The sequence below is a fragment of the Genypterus blacodes genome, unplaced genomic scaffold, assembly GCF_046128005.1.
Source record: "Genypterus blacodes isolate CSIRO-AG114 ecotype Tasmania unplaced genomic scaffold, CSIRO-AGI_Gbla_v1 ptg000055l_1, whole genome shotgun sequence".
Lineage (NCBI taxonomy): Eukaryota > Metazoa > Chordata > Actinopteri > Ophidiiformes > Ophidiidae > Genypterus > Genypterus blacodes.
The window spans coordinates 1,511,764-1,526,874 of record NW_027466867.1 but is presented as its reverse complement, the minus strand read 5'-3'; the positions used below and the strand labels follow the sequence as shown (position 1 = coordinate 1,526,874).

General features: G+C 47.7%; 2 protein-coding genes across 2 annotated transcripts in view; one reads left to right on the top strand and one right to left on the bottom strand.

Annotated features, from left to right (window-relative positions):
- Positions 1 to 669: 669 nt before the first annotated feature.
- On the bottom strand, positions 670 to 12,615 carry LOC143002064 (transmembrane protein 150A). Its single transcript, XM_076152000.1, has 8 exons — positions 12,345 to 12,615; positions 11,690 to 11,777; positions 9,217 to 9,264; positions 8,052 to 8,138; positions 6,850 to 6,917; positions 4,837 to 4,964; positions 2,173 to 2,350; positions 670 to 1,736 (listed from the first exon to the last, which is right to left on the bottom strand). The coding sequence occupies exons 2-8, from the start codon at positions 11,752 to 11,754 to the stop codon at positions 1,486 to 1,488; spliced, it is 825 nt and encodes a 274-aa protein (XP_076008115.1). The 5' UTR covers positions 11,755 to 11,777; positions 12,345 to 12,615; the 3' UTR covers positions 670 to 1,485.
- Positions 12,616 to 13,160: 545 nt separating this feature from the next.
- Positions 13,161 to 15,111, top strand: part of LOC143001815 (PH and SEC7 domain-containing protein 1-like) — a 49,385-nt gene continuing 47,434 nt past the window's right edge. The window contains exon 1 of the mRNA XM_076151624.1: positions 13,161 to 15,080. The gene's annotated coding sequence lies outside the window, so the exon portion shown is untranslated. The remainder of the gene's footprint in view (positions 15,081 to 15,111) is intronic.

Genomic DNA, 15,111 nt, shown 5'->3' with positions numbered 1-15,111 from the left:
TGGTGCAACTGGATCAGAACCCAAATCACATGCAGCTGTTTTTAATCTTTGTTATCTTTGGTCTGAGAGGAATGTTGGCGTACCTGTTTGTGCCGGACGATATCAGACAATCGACACACACTCGTTATTCTGATGAACACAAGCGAGAAGCGAGACAGAGTTAATATATCTAAACATTAATACAGAGTTAAGTTATTCGCTCGTTTCTCCGTGTTTGTTCTTCCACGGTGCGATCTTGGATGTACGGTATATAGATTGTGTGTGTGTTCCATAAGGTTGCTCATGCCTCTTGTTGCCATGACACCCAGCCTGGTGAAGGAGGACCGGGCCAATATGTCAGTGCTCATTACATCACCAGGTTGGAGGTGTGTGTGGACACCTGGGGAAGGATGTAAATGTGACTTTTGAACAATTAAACATTTTTAAAGACGACTCGTGACAGCAAATCAGGAAATTCTTTTTTATTTGCTTTCATTTCTCTTTATAACTGCATACATTATTTGCTTTGTGGAAAAGTCTTTATATATATTTGTTTTATATATATATATATATATATGATCAAATACAGCATGGCGATTACCTTGTCTATAGTTTGGTCCTGGTAAAGCTGTTGGGCGTCACTGTCACTGACAGCAATAAAAACACAACTGGCAACTTTTTTTGGCAACAATCTTAAGGCAAAATATACAACAGAACTTACCTGTAATATTATACAGACTTGAACCAAACGGCCACAAAGGTCACTTAGGATATCTCAACCTTGACTTCAATAGCTTCATCAACCATAAGTGGCTTAGAATGACAAAACTGTGAACATTTAAACGTGTGTGTGTGTGTGTGTATTGTAACAATCACTTGAAACATTTCTTGGCATATTTGAAACATGAATCTGTTGTGTGAGGTGTTTGACACAAATCCCTTATTAAGGCAACAAGTGAAGCTTTATAAAGTAACAGAACTTCCTGAGAAGAAACAATGTTGAGTTCTGCCTGAACATCAAAACAAAAGCAGTAATGTTTCCCTCTGTGAGGATGTGTGTGTGTGTGTGTGTGTGGTGTGTGTGTGTGTGCGTGTGTGTGTGTGTGAGGCACTTTGTGGATGTTAGATCTCTTCAAAAGCAACTATAGTCGACAAATCTGAGTGATTGTTAAGTGTTGAACGGAGCCATGATGGACGTTGTACATGCGTGTGTGTGTGTGTGCATACACGTCTGTGCGCCGACCTCTGTGTTCAAAGAGGCACTTTGATTATTGTGCATTGATTTTTGCAGTGTAGCTCTAGCTCACAGAGCTCTCAGAGCAGCGTAGAGGTCTTTCAGTCTTTGGTCTCTGTTGAGTGAGTAGCTTTTGGCGCCGTCGCCATGTGTGGCAGTGAGCATGGCGACATGCGGGAGGGCAGGGGCCAGCAGGAGGTCAGGAGGGTACCGACTCCGTTTTGTGGCCTTCCAGATTTGTCCGTGTGCTGATCTCCGTGTGACTGACCGAGTTACAGCATAGTCAAACTCTCCGGCTGGTGGTGATTTGGCCCGTTAGCGACCTCCGCCTTGTGGTCGGGGGCGGAGAAGCCCCTCACTCCCCCTCCCCCTCTGGACAGGACCACCAGCGTGTCCCCCGTCATGCTCGCAAACTCAAAGGCGAACGTCCCGTAGAAGAACATGATGAGCATGCAGTAGATCCACTCGAAGATGGCGGAGGTGTGCTGCAAGGCGAAGCTCTCCTGGCCGAAGAAGACGCCACCTGGTAGGCAGAGGTCAAGGAGGAACAACAGTGTGGAGAGAGCCCAGACACACACACATACACATTACAGGGCTGTAACACTGATGTTTGTCCAGCAGGGGGCCATGCAACACAAAGGAAGGAGGACAGAACATCAACAAGAAGATCAATCTAAAGACTTTATATGCAGGGTTGCCAGGTTCTCTTCTTATAAGCCACTTTGGACTTCTTTCTTGACTTATATATTCTCGTTTCACCAGCTGGTCACGGGTATATCACTCCTAACTGTTGCTTCTAATGTGACGCACTTTTGCTTTGTTTTCACCGACCTGGCTCCTTGTTTGCCTCACGAGATCTGGCAACCTTGTTTCCAAAGTCACAGTTACAAATCTGTTTCCGTCAGCGACTCATGAGAGAAACATTGTTGCCTGTTGTGTTTCAACGTTTGAAAGGATACTGAGCACCAGGGCGACGAGGCCGACCAGCGCCATGAGCAGACGAAGGTGTCCCACCCAGTACTCCTCCTGGGTTTTAGCCAGTCTGTAGGTGAGGGCCGACTGCAGACAGACAAACAGCATGCTGGAGGGAAAAGCAACGCCGGCTCCCACGTAGTGCAGGACCTTGGCGTAATCCACCTGAGAGAGAGAGAGAGAGAGAGAGAGAGAGGAGACGAAAAACACATTTAGTGTCCATCGCATCAGCAAAACGGCTTCTTGTTTTCCCTGTGGGGCCTCGCGGTAAGACACACACACACACACAGACACACACATGAGCACGCACACAGTCAGCATGACCTTACACCGGCACTCTGAGTAATGACTGTAACAATATTATCTGACAAAGAACGTCACAGGACGAGGAGGAGACGGGACGGGACAGGACAATCTGCACCCGGGAACACACACCATGAGCAACAAAGTGGGAAGACGGACGGACAGACAGACAGACAGACGGACAGACAGGAGGATAGGCGGACAGACGCACTCAACCGGGAACAAGGGAAACGCCAGGTGCAGCACAATCTGAGGTGTTAGTGCGGCGGTGCATGTCTAAAGTATCTGAGGTGAAATCCAGAGACTAAAACACACACACACACACACGTACAGCAGCTGGTGCAATGATGAGGTGCATTGTGGGAGTGGGAGCCTCCCCCCCACACAGCTGTTCAGTCGGTGTAATTACAGGGAAGCGACACAAGGAACGACTAAACGCTCATCCTGTTTGATTTACATGTACGCAAAACCGCCGAGACGCTGGCGGAGGAAATGAATGCCTGCTGATGGGCGGTGAGCGAGGAGGTTCACGTCCCCGCCACTCGCTCACGCCCCTCCTTCTCCTTCTTTTCTTACAATCTCGTTTTCCTACGATTTCCTGTAATGCCGACTCGGAACATCAACATCCCTGCCCCAGCGTGTAAATATTAAGTGGTGACTGCGGCGCGTTTACACGAGGGGACGGCTGCCATGTTTACTCTGAGGCGCACACTGAGGTTCATTATGTAAGCGGGCAGCACGCACAGGGAGGAGGAGCTCGCCAGCCAATCACCAGGGGAGGAGCAGGAGGAGGAGGAGGAGGAGGGGGACAGAGGTTGGGGTGGAGTTTCCCCCTGAGGTACAAAGTGGGGACCGGGCCCCCCCACCCCCCCCCTCCCTCCCCTCCCTGCTCCTTTAACCACCAGCCCAGGGACCCCAGAACTGAGCGCTGCTTTGTTTTAGCTTTTGCACACGTCGGCCAAAACAGCCAAGCAGATGGAGGCCCAGGCGAAGGAAACAAGGCCTCCCCACGACTGTGACCTTTAACACACACACACACACACACACACACACACACACACACACACACACACACACACACACACACATGCAGGAGCAGGAGCAGGGGCAGGAGCACTTATACATCATCAAACAGCTCTGTCAGCCCCCCTTTAAAATTGCCGGTAAATGTAGTGTTCCACCTTTTCCAGAAATCCCCCCTGAAGGAACGCCAGGCGCTGCTTGTTCCTAAAGAGGCCGAGGCGCCAAAGTCAGCAATAGTAAATTCCTCTGTTCCTCTGTTCTTTGGTTGGAGGGATTTCAGCTCGTCAGTTTAAGAGGAAGAAGAAGAATCCAAAGAGCCACAAAGTTTTGTTGCTGCACATGAAAGAGATTTGAAGAAGAGGACTCGGCCTTGGCAGAGGTATGCGTCTCTCTCTCGCTCTCTCTCTCTGACCGTCTTCACTCTGAGCTGAACACATTCCACACCAAACACCCCTCCAGCATCACACACACACTCATCACTCATGTCCTTTATGTCACAGACATCACCTGCGGCCGTGGATAATCTCAGGCCCGGTGTGTGTGTGTGTGTGTGTGTGTGTGTGGGCTGCTTGAGTACATGTATGTGCTTGTGTCCGTGTGTTCCTGTGCATTTAACCTGCTTGCGTGTACGTACATGGCTCATATCTGCTGAGATGCTGCAGTAAATGACACGTTTGGCTTCAACACAGAGGAGCAAAGATCGGACTTTTGGCTTTTGGCTTTTGGCTCAGCGTCTGTGTGTGTGTGTGTGTGTGTGTGTGTGTGTGTGTATGTGTGCTCTCTCTGCAGTGGCCGGCCTCTAATGTTACCTACTCATGTTTATGTTATATAGAGGCCAAAGAGAGAAGCTTGGCTGTCCGTCACCATGGCAGCCAAGATAAAATCCTTCTCTACTCTCAGGCGTTTGCAGTATTGACGCTGCATGTTGTGCTTCTTCAACAATACCATACCCCCCCCCACACACACACACACACACACACACACACACACACTACCCCACTGTGACGGTCATGGAAGAGGATCAAAGGCGCAAATTCAATTTCTAACAAAACATTTGGGACTTACAATAGCCGGAGGCGGAGAAAATTGCTATCATTGTTTGTGAATGTTTGGAACTTATGTAAGGAATTACGCAACGTGGGTTTATGGAAAACACAACCATGGTTTAGAGGAGCAGCGGGGATCTAATTAGTCGGTGAAAAATAAACTATCACGTCTCTGCAGCGCCCTCTACTGGTCTGAATCTGTAGTTCATACCGCCCTTCACCACTAGGGGGAACGGGCTCCCTTAGGTGTGGGAGGAGTTTACGAGCGATGAGGTTTACCTGGAAGTTTCCCACCATGATGAGGCCGGCGGCGCAGATCCAGCCGGTGGCCAGGCCGGCCGTGTTGAGGACGCAATTCTGGTTCTTCTCGATGACGTTGGCGTAGCGCAGCAGGCTGATGAGCATCACTGAGAGGACAGAAGGGACAGAAGGGACAACAGAGGACAAGAGAGGACAAGAGGGGACAAGAGGGGACAAGAAGAGAGAAACGGATGATGAGAAAATGAGCAACGTCTTCTGTCTTGGGCCCACACAACCAGCGGCGCTTTTAGTGTTTACAGTTTGGCTCTTGGTTTGGAAAATGATTAGTCACTTACTGTCACTACATGAGTAAGAACAGGAAGTGCAGCCGTACTTGGCGGTAAATGTGCACTCCAGTGTTTGTGTGAATGTTTAGCCTGTTGAGCCAAACTGCTCCATCACAGCTGCTTCACGTGTCCCTCAAGCCCCGCCCACCTGGCGGAGCCAGCGGCACAGCTAGGGCTCTGCTTTTCAGAGCCGCGGGGTTCCAGGCATCGCCATTCTTCTCCTCTCACACCACGCCTCGCAATCAAACAAACTACTATTGGCGATGAAAAACCCCGGTATTGTTAGCGAGTAGAAAAGGAAGGCGTTTGATGTCTGAACTGTGTGTACCTGCCGTGCGCTCTCACACACGCTCTCTTTCACGTCTTGTGCTTAAAGCCAGACTGAAGCCAGCATTGTTACGTCACAGGCGCTCCAGAGCTCAGAGTTCGATGGCGGCTCGATTCTGATGCTTCCAAATCAGCAAGAAGGAAGGAAGTGGGAAGATGTTGATGATGATGAAGTCGTGTCAAAGTAACACCAGAGTAAATGTATCTACTTGTATCAAAGATTGTGTATTTTGATTGTTACATAGCTGCAAATGGAACTCAGCTGCTTATTTAATGAGAATATGGAGGCGACGGTTGAAGCCCGGCAGCGGTCTGCAGGCTGGGTGTTAACGGGCCGGTGTGAAGGTAAATAGCAGCGGCTCAGACCAGTTAACGGCCTCGTTAAAACACTGGCACATTCCGGCGTTTTCTGCAGAAAGAAAAAACGATCTGAAACAGGTGGGAAATGACATTTAAGGAGAAGTTGCAGTTTTGTCTCGTCATCTCCTAAGATCCTATCTGCTGCGTTCAGACGCTCGCTCACACGGGCCGAGACCGAAGCTGCGTCACACCGCTTTAAGGAAGTTCTGATGGAAGCCGTTTGTATCTGGAGCCTTGGTTGAGCCTTGGTTGACGTCAAGAAGCCAGAGAGCGCCTGATCCAGCAGACGGATCTCTTGAGAGACTCATATCCATGACGACGTGTCCTCACACGCGGCCCGGGAGAGGAGCTCATACCTGGGCTCAGATAAGCCAATCAATCAGGTGCACACAAAACACGCCGCCGAAGCTTCTGAACTCGCACAACCGGACACATGGAAGAAGAGAGAGTTCAGTCGCCGTGAGGTCGCCACACCATATACGGTCATTTCACCGCCGTAACTCTTGGAATCCCAACAAAGATCGAGCCGGGTAAATATTGCAACAGGAGAGGAGGAGAAAAATCTATATTCACCCGCTGGGCAATGAACTGCATGCAAAGTACCCAAGAATAGCCGGTTGAGAGTAGATTTGGCACACACACTCTCTCTTTTGGCGCACACACACACACACTCTAGTGGTCAGGAGACGGCAGCTCGCAGGGTCATGGGAGGCACACACAAGGCCACAGAGAATGAAGCATTCAGGGCCTAGGGTACATTTTCCCTACAGAGAGAGAGAGAGAGAGGGCGAGCGAGCGAGCAGGGTGGGGGGTGGGGGGGCCGTATGGGTGAGACCTGGCAGTGGACTCAGAGTGGAACAGAGACTTGGCCGGAGCCCCTACAGCTGCGAAAACAGGCCCCAAGTCTTTGAGTGCAAGGAGTTCTGTTCAGCCAGAGCAGTGAGTGTGCAGTAGGTGAGGGCGCATAAACATACACACACACACACACACACACACACACACACACACTGCTACTCACCCATGAAGGAGCCGGTGCTACATATGAGGCTGAAGAAGCAGCTTTCGGGTGGCAACGTTCCGCACTTGCTGCAATGGAAAGAGAGAGGAGGAAGAGGAGGAAGAGGAGGAGAGGTTGTGGTTAGGCTCTGGCCTTGACTTGCATGTTCGTATCAGCTGTCTGTCACATCCTTTCTGTTTTCCCATCGTGCCTCCTGAGCTGCACTCGGTTTGTTCTCAGGCATTCCAAAATAAAAGGAAAAAACATTTTCCTGAAGTTTTCCAAGAAAGGGAAGTAAGTTTGGCAGAGAGACACACAGGGGCGGGAAATGACGCAGCCCAAACGGACACACACACACAAACACATATTTAGCAGAGTGAAGACAGTTGATCTGCAGATAAACACTCTTCTTCTTCTTCTCTCTCCTTGTGCTCAGTCAGGAGCGTTTCCTGCAGATCGGCATGGCGACAGATCCCTCACCAACAACAAAAGCTCTTCTTCCTGTCGAGGTGAAGAGGCCCCCCCCCTCCTCCTGACCTCCTGGCCCCCCCTGTATCGAGCTGAGCGGCGGGCATGTGTGGGCTCATCTCACATGGCTGACATACTCACTCACACACACACACACACTCACACTCACACACTGTTCCTGCATGGCGTCGCCTACGTTTGGGAACATGTGAAGCGACTCATTGATCCATGCGTCGCTCACGTGGCTTCAGACGGGCAATTAAGATGTTTTTATGAATGGGCTGACCAGCTACGTTCACACACACACACACACACACACACACACACATTCTGCTCTGTGAGTGTGTGTGAGCCTGATCAGATTTAGTCCTTGTTAGAGAGGATCATTTTCCCAGTTTAACCGTTGACGTCTTCCTGTTTTCTGTTGCTTTTTGTGTCCCTTTCAAAATAAAGCGACAACTTTAAAATAAGCCAGACGGCAGAACACAGGGACAGCCGACCACAACCCAGGACAAGCTGCTGTGTCTCCTCTCAGTCACATTGCGTCCTCGACTCGAGAACCAGAGACTCCTCAGTGGATTGCATCATCGATTCACCATTGTGGTCTGAAGCGAACTCAGCAACTCGTGCACCAACAAAGCGCCATTGTTTCATGTCTTTGCAAGGATCGCATACAGGGAAGAGAAGAAGAAGAAGACGGCGGCGGCGGCAGCTGCTGCTGCCTACAAAGAGGAAATGTGGAATTGAACACCAACCTGATAAGAGGTACATTGTCCAGGGTGCAGCAGAGTACAGGACCCCTCTGTAGTGGAAGCTGCTCCTCACATGACTCGTTATAGAGCCTGTAAACACACACACACACACATGGCTTTAGTATAAACACATCAGTTCTATCTGGGTATCTGTCACGTGACGGAGATCAAAGGTCACAGACTCACGATCTTCCCTCCTTCACCCTAAGTGGCTCATAATGGAGTCCAGAGAGTTCAGCAAAGTTAATGGACACTTTTGGGAAAACACTCCCACGCAAATGAAAGTAGAAAATTAACCTGGGATGGATTTGTAGGTGAAACGTCTCGTGAATAATGCAAACCAATATGCCGCCGCCGCTTCGTTCACGTCTGCGCGGGGACGCCAGATGTTCAAACACGCCGACGGACGTCTACACACACGTGGAGCCGATAACCGCCAGATGAAGACGGCGGCTCTACTTTCTTTGGCTCGCTGGTTTGTTTTTCCCGTACCAGGCGGGAAGACGCGGCGTTTATTCATCTGAAAGCCGAGCGATTTTGATTTGTGTTTACTTTTCGCATACCGCAGATGTTACAGCATTCCTCCAAACAGAAGAAGAAGAAGAAGAAGATGGAGGAGGAGAAGAAGGAGAGAAGCTGCTGTTCTGTTTGCAGAGTTTACAGAGATTCCAAATGTTTCTCTCACACACTCCCACACACACACACACACACACACACACACTCCCCCCACTCCCACCTTTCTTCGCACCTCTCTCGATCCCGTGCCTCCCTTGCGTCAGACGGGGCCAGGAAGTGGGGAGCGAGTGCGGCGTGTTGATGAGGAAAGACGGGACTATTTCTTCCCGCGAACGCAGCCTGACTCGTACGACCTTTTCCTGGATTCCATGTTACACAAACATACCAGCGGAGAAACCAATGTTTTCCTTTGACTGTTTCCGTGGCGTTCACAGTGGGCATCTGTGCGACGGAGAGCCTCTAAGTTTTGTTTTTTCCGGCCGACTTTGCTGATTTGAAGGCGGAGAGACGGCGACTTGATGGAGTCGAGCACAAAAGAGGCATTTTAAAAGGATAACGATGTTGTTTTTAGGGTTCGGATCACTCATTTGGGTGAACAACCATTCTACAACTACTGTGTGTGTGTGTGTGTGTGTGCAGGTGTGTGTCGTACCAGTTTTGCACGGGGCAGACGTGCTGGTTGTACAGGGCCATTGCGTATCTGCAACAGAGTAACAGAGAAAGAAACAAGATGAGGTCACTTTGATCGGCTCCGTGCTGCGTTCAATGTACATCAGGTTAATGTAGACGCTTTCATGTGCAACAGCAGCAAGTTCATGCAGAAATAATAGAGTTATGCAGAAAACGCAGAAACGAAATGCAGAAACGAGGTGGAAAGTAACGCAAAACCAAACGACTGCAGTCGAAGTACGTCACATATCAGAAAACGTAATCGGTTACTTTCCTCCTCTGTCACTTTGTGCTCTTCATTAATGTTCAACAGGTCTAACTAAAAGGCGATTACGTCATAGAAGGTGTTTTAAAGAACCGTACGTCAACAGAGACGCTTGGGTAGCTGTACTTTAACCACCGCTGACAACTTAGGAGACCTTCCTCGTCTTCTTCTTCTTCTTCTCCTTCCTTAAATCTGCCAGCTACACAATAACCAACTCTGCAAACACACATTGTCTCAAAGCGTGTGAGGATTGATACTCTATGACGCAATCAATCGGTACGCCCGTATTGATCCCCCACATCAGACTTGTTTGCCTACGGTTGAGAACAAACGTCATCATGTAGCTCAGAGGTTCTTATCACAGAGTTTAGTTGCCAGTTTAGAGCGCCAGAGGCCGAGCGTCTTTATTAAACTAATAACTCACAGGACGAAGCTAAAACGTTACAAAATAACAACAAACCTCCACTCAGAGCAGCAGAAGTGTATGGAGCCAAAGGCGAGATTTAGAATGATTTAAGGTTCATTATATACAGATTTTCATTAATTGACATTGTTTTGTTTCTGATTCAATCTGATCCCACCTGATTCATCCTCTTGTGTTTGTAGTTGAGTGTATTGTTAACACACAGGGCTCTCCAGGATGTGTGTGTGTGTGTTATCCTCTGAAGTCTACGCTGTAGGTATTACATAAACGGTCGACAAACAGGAACCCTCTTCCATAATAAAGCGAGTAGGCGTCACTTCTGGGTCGCATGCTGACTAAGCAGAGTGGCTCAGTCCCGGTCCCAGTCTGGTGAGGTTACGGCCTTCGTCTCAGACAGGCAACGCTTTGGAGACCCAGTGTGAAAAACTCTCACGCCTCCTTTGCAAAGGTGTGAAAAGCTCCTTGGCTGTGGAGGTGTGTGTGTGTGTGTGTTTGGATCCATTCACAGGGAGGAATGTGGAAAGGCGATACGGGACAGAGAGGAAGACACAGGAACGGGCGGGTGAAAGTACAAAACAAAAGTTCCTCCCGGCTCATCTTCATCACCGATACGGCGAGACGAAGGCCCTGCAGAGGATAAAGTGGCTCAGTCACTAACAAAGAGCGGCGCGGAGCAAACATTTCACCCCAGATTTGTGGTTTGTTGCAGCTCTGTAAAATTCCCAGAGAGTCTAGAACCTACAACAATAACTCTGCAGAGTGGAAGCGTGGGTGAGGACGTTTACAAAGAGATTCTTCTTCTACTTTTTATTGCCGCGCTTGACATTTCTGCTTTGGCGGCAGGAAGCTTGGAGAAACACACACACACACACACACACACACACACACAACCCAGAGGGAAAGCATGTAACCCTGAACCGCAGGTCACTCTTCTGTGCCGCTCTCTCAGGTGAGCGACGGCGTCACCTGAGGGAGAGACGACCTTCCTTATCTCCTCTTCCTCCCTTGATTGGAAAATCAACCGAGGATTATCAACCAATCATTTCGGGCGTTTAACAAACGCAAACTCTATTGTTGCTTTTTTTACTGCCCTTTGCCCCTTTAGGCTGATTTCTCTCTGCGGGCTTTGATCGAAGATTCTGAGAAACTGGGAACAACCTTGCCCAAGCCGTTGCCCCTAACAACCTTCTACAAACGACCACAGTGAGTACTAACGCTCGTAGTAGTTACCTCGTATAACTTCAAGCTCTATTCTGTAACCAGGCTCAGAACCTGTGGGTGATACCGACTCCCTCCCTCCCTCAGTGAGACAGGTCCCACCACCTGTCGCCTGCAGAGCGGCTGCCAGATGCAGAGCGGCTCCTCATCACAACAGCCCCTTTAGCTCATTAGCACCATAAAAGCAGCTCTTAACTCCGTGTGTTGTAATGCGAAGAACTACAGATGTGAACCACTGCCTGCCTGCCTGCCTGCCTGTGTGTGAGTGTGTGTGTGTGTGTGTGTGTGGGGGGGGGCAAAGTGACAGAGCAGAAACAGAGAGGACAGATGAAGCGCCACAGGCCAGAGCAGGCAGGAGGAATCCGAGGGATGAAGACTCCTACGCTATCTGAGTAAAACAACAAACCGTCACTCTGTGCTTCCAAAAAAGGAAACGTGGTTAACATACGTGACCTTTGCACACACAGTTTTGCTCACGGTTGCAGGAGAATCGCTGCCCAGTAACATTGTAAGGCTGTGTGTGTGTGTGCGTGTAGAATTTGTACTTACACGACCCATATTCCAGTGATGGTGAAGACGGGAAGACTGACAGGAAGGATCATCCATAGGGACATGATGACCACGGGCAGATGGACACCTAGAAGAAGATGGACACCTTCAACTCAGATCCACAGTTTCAATGAGTCTGAAGGAGCGTATACGCACGCGCACGCACACGCACACACACAGACACACACAGACACACAGACACACACACACAACAGGGCCCGGAGTCACTCTAATGCAGCAGGAATACTACAGGAATACTACAGTAACACACAGATTAGTTAGTCGTTTGTTTTGTAAACCACAGATTGGATCCATGAGCAGATTTGATCTCGTTTTCTGGCGGAAGTCACAGATTTTGCAGCCTAACGTCATAAATCACAGCTGGTCAGAATGGATGAGATGTTCTGTTTGACTCTATTTCCATCTATTTTTAACCTGATTATAGCAAATACATGACAAAAAACTGTTTCTGTGAGGCACAAACGCACGAGATTTAAACGGATGTAACACGAAAGAGACAGAATCTTGGATTTAAAGTAATGTTCCGACGGATTTGCACCGATTTTCATTTGTTATTTTAGTATAAGTTTAGTTTTTGGTTCATTTCCACGCGTTTACGCTTTTTAACGCCGCCGATCGTTTCCTCTCTCCGTACCTGGTGTCCGCGGACGGAGAAAAGCCTCAGGCTCCCGGGGAGAAGTTGGAAAAAGTCGCTGCCAGTCCGAACTCCTGTGTACGGATCCCGGCGAACGGGTTCATGGTCGATCACGAGTCCGGTTCGGATTCATCACAGCGGGGAGAAGATTGGAGGTTTATTCCGTTATTTCCGCCCATCGGCACCCATTTCCACGTCTGGCCCTGACCGAGCTTCACATCTGCGCCTCGGATTGTTATGATCCGACGTGGAGACACAGATGGAGGCAAGAAAACTCCTCCTCTTCCTCGGACAGAGAGAGAGAGAGAGAGAGAGAGAGAGAGAGCAAAACGTGACCAAAGTACCGATTCTGAACTTATTATCTTTATATATTACACACTTATTACAGCACATAGTTCCATATTTTTCTGAAAAGTTTGTTTTGTGCGTAAAATCATTTTCACACCTATTCAGATGAGATATTTTGATTATTGTTTGACATAAAGCAGGTTGGAAAAAAATGCAAAAAATAATAAATAAACTTGCAGAGCTGGAAGAGAAGAAAATGATCAAGGAAAATATGAGTTTATTAAATAGTGCAAAACAAATGTAAATTAAAATAAAACGAGTAGAGAGAAGAAAGAAGAAAAAATAAAAAGTCAAGAGGGTCAATTAGAAAAAAACATTTTTTATTTCTGGTATTATTTTAGAACGGCTGTTTTCTTTAAGTTTTGTTCTTCAGTTCCTGGAAAAAAATTTCACAACTTGAGCGATAGAAACCTTCACAGTAACTTTAGATGAAGAATCGCGATTATTTTTTTCCTTCTTTTTCTTCTTCTTCGCATGTTTTCCGAGAAAGTGACCAAGATGCCTTCGAGTGCCTTTCGTAAACTTTTGTTTCCCAAAAGGCCGTTGAAGATACAGTATGATGACACGGTGGTGCCTGAATGAATAGAAATGTAAGTTTTACATTTGATCTGTTTATTCTTTACAAAACATCTACACATAGGAAAGGGTAAACAAAGAACCAAAATAGATGGCACAGCGTATTCCTTTTGTTTATAAAACCTTTAATTCCTACAGTCTCCAGAAAGCCACAAAGGGAGCTGATCAGATAAACGGGCACCAACCTAAATTAAAGTTTGGGGCCCTCAAACACTTCCTGGTGGCTAAATGGGCTGCTTTAAAAAAAATAGATACTTTTAGTTTGTTATAGTTGTCTGTAACATTTATGTAGGGTGCTACAAAAAGCCTCAGCACACACAAAGTCGACACCTATTGTAAGAGCCATTGATGAACGGGGTGAGTGGCATTTCATAATCTATAAATGTGACACATGTTGAAAATCAAGTAAGTTTGGATGTCATCACCTTGTTAGTTCAAAGGCATCACTGTCAATTCTAAAGCTTTAGAGTCTGATACTGATACTGCCAGGTTAAGTCACCACACTACTATGATCAGGTGTGTAAATTCTCACAGGAGCTGACAACAGAAACTCATAAACGCCTCGTTATGAGTGAAATTTATTCTCTTGATGGCTAAAATCAAGTAAGTGTGTAAAACCTCAACTTCACGCCTAGCAAATGGGCAAAAGAAATTCCCATTAGCTTACAAATGTACTCTCAATGCTCTTTTATCCGACATTTTCGCCAGCACCTAAAGGCCCCGCCTGTGATTCACGTGGCCCTCAGTGTGCCTCGTGCTTAAAACGCCACAGCTGCTTTCAATTAAGTTGTGTTTAAGTCCCGCCAGTTTACAGCATTACCGGGTTTGTACTCAGAGCTCAGGGGGAAAGGTGGCAGCTCATTTGTGCCACACGGGGGCGCCAGAGCCCTTCCTTTAGAGTCTGACCATGGGGCGATTTGTGGCGTGATGGTGGATAATAATGCTTGTAGAGCGCGATAGAAAGCTCACCAAAACATTTAATTTTATGTTAACTTTATGTGTATTCGTCTCTAAGGTTGATTTATGAATAATGGCTGCGTTCCCCATAAGTCTCACAGTGCTAGGCCCCTTTCCAGTTATGCATACTGGCTGGCTGGCACACTAAGTGGAACAGAGCCATCTTTAATGTTATTACTTCCACATGTGTGTTTCCAGCTATGAGTCAAATCGTCCACTGTAAGAGTTTTATTCTGACGTTTATTTACATTATGAGCGATTGTGAATGAACACATCTTGCATTGTTGCATGTTTAACAGCTTGTTTCTTTGTGTGTTGTCTACTCAAAAAGTTATGAACTGAATCCAAGGGTTTTACAAAAAGATTTCTTAACATTGCAAGAAATTGGGCAGAAGTGGAGCTGAATATTGAACATTCAAACACTTTTGACGCATCCTTAATTTTTACAGAGATAGAGCCAGAAAGTGTTTATTGTTTATGTCACATATTTCACTTTAGGCCTGCAAATGTAATAACAAGACGAATGCAGAGGGATGAACTCTTGTTGTTTACATTATTAGTTGCATGATGCTCACAGTTTACATCTCAGTCTGCATGTTTTGTTAAATGGCTTACTCACCTGATGTAGCCTTGTGTGAGTGTGTGTGTGTGGTATGTGCTTTGTGCCTGCATGAGTATTTGTTCAGTCTGTTCATACTGTAGATTCTATAGGTGTTGTTATGATCTGGCAGAGGCCCCTGCAGCCGTGACCCTGGTCTCTAAGGGGACATCCTGTGGTGCTTTGGTGATGTGTCTCACAGCTCCTCAGAGGGGGGGATTGTCCTCCACGTCCCCTTAATGTCACCGCCCACAGCGGTGAGACTAATGTGCTGAGCAGGCAGTGTTT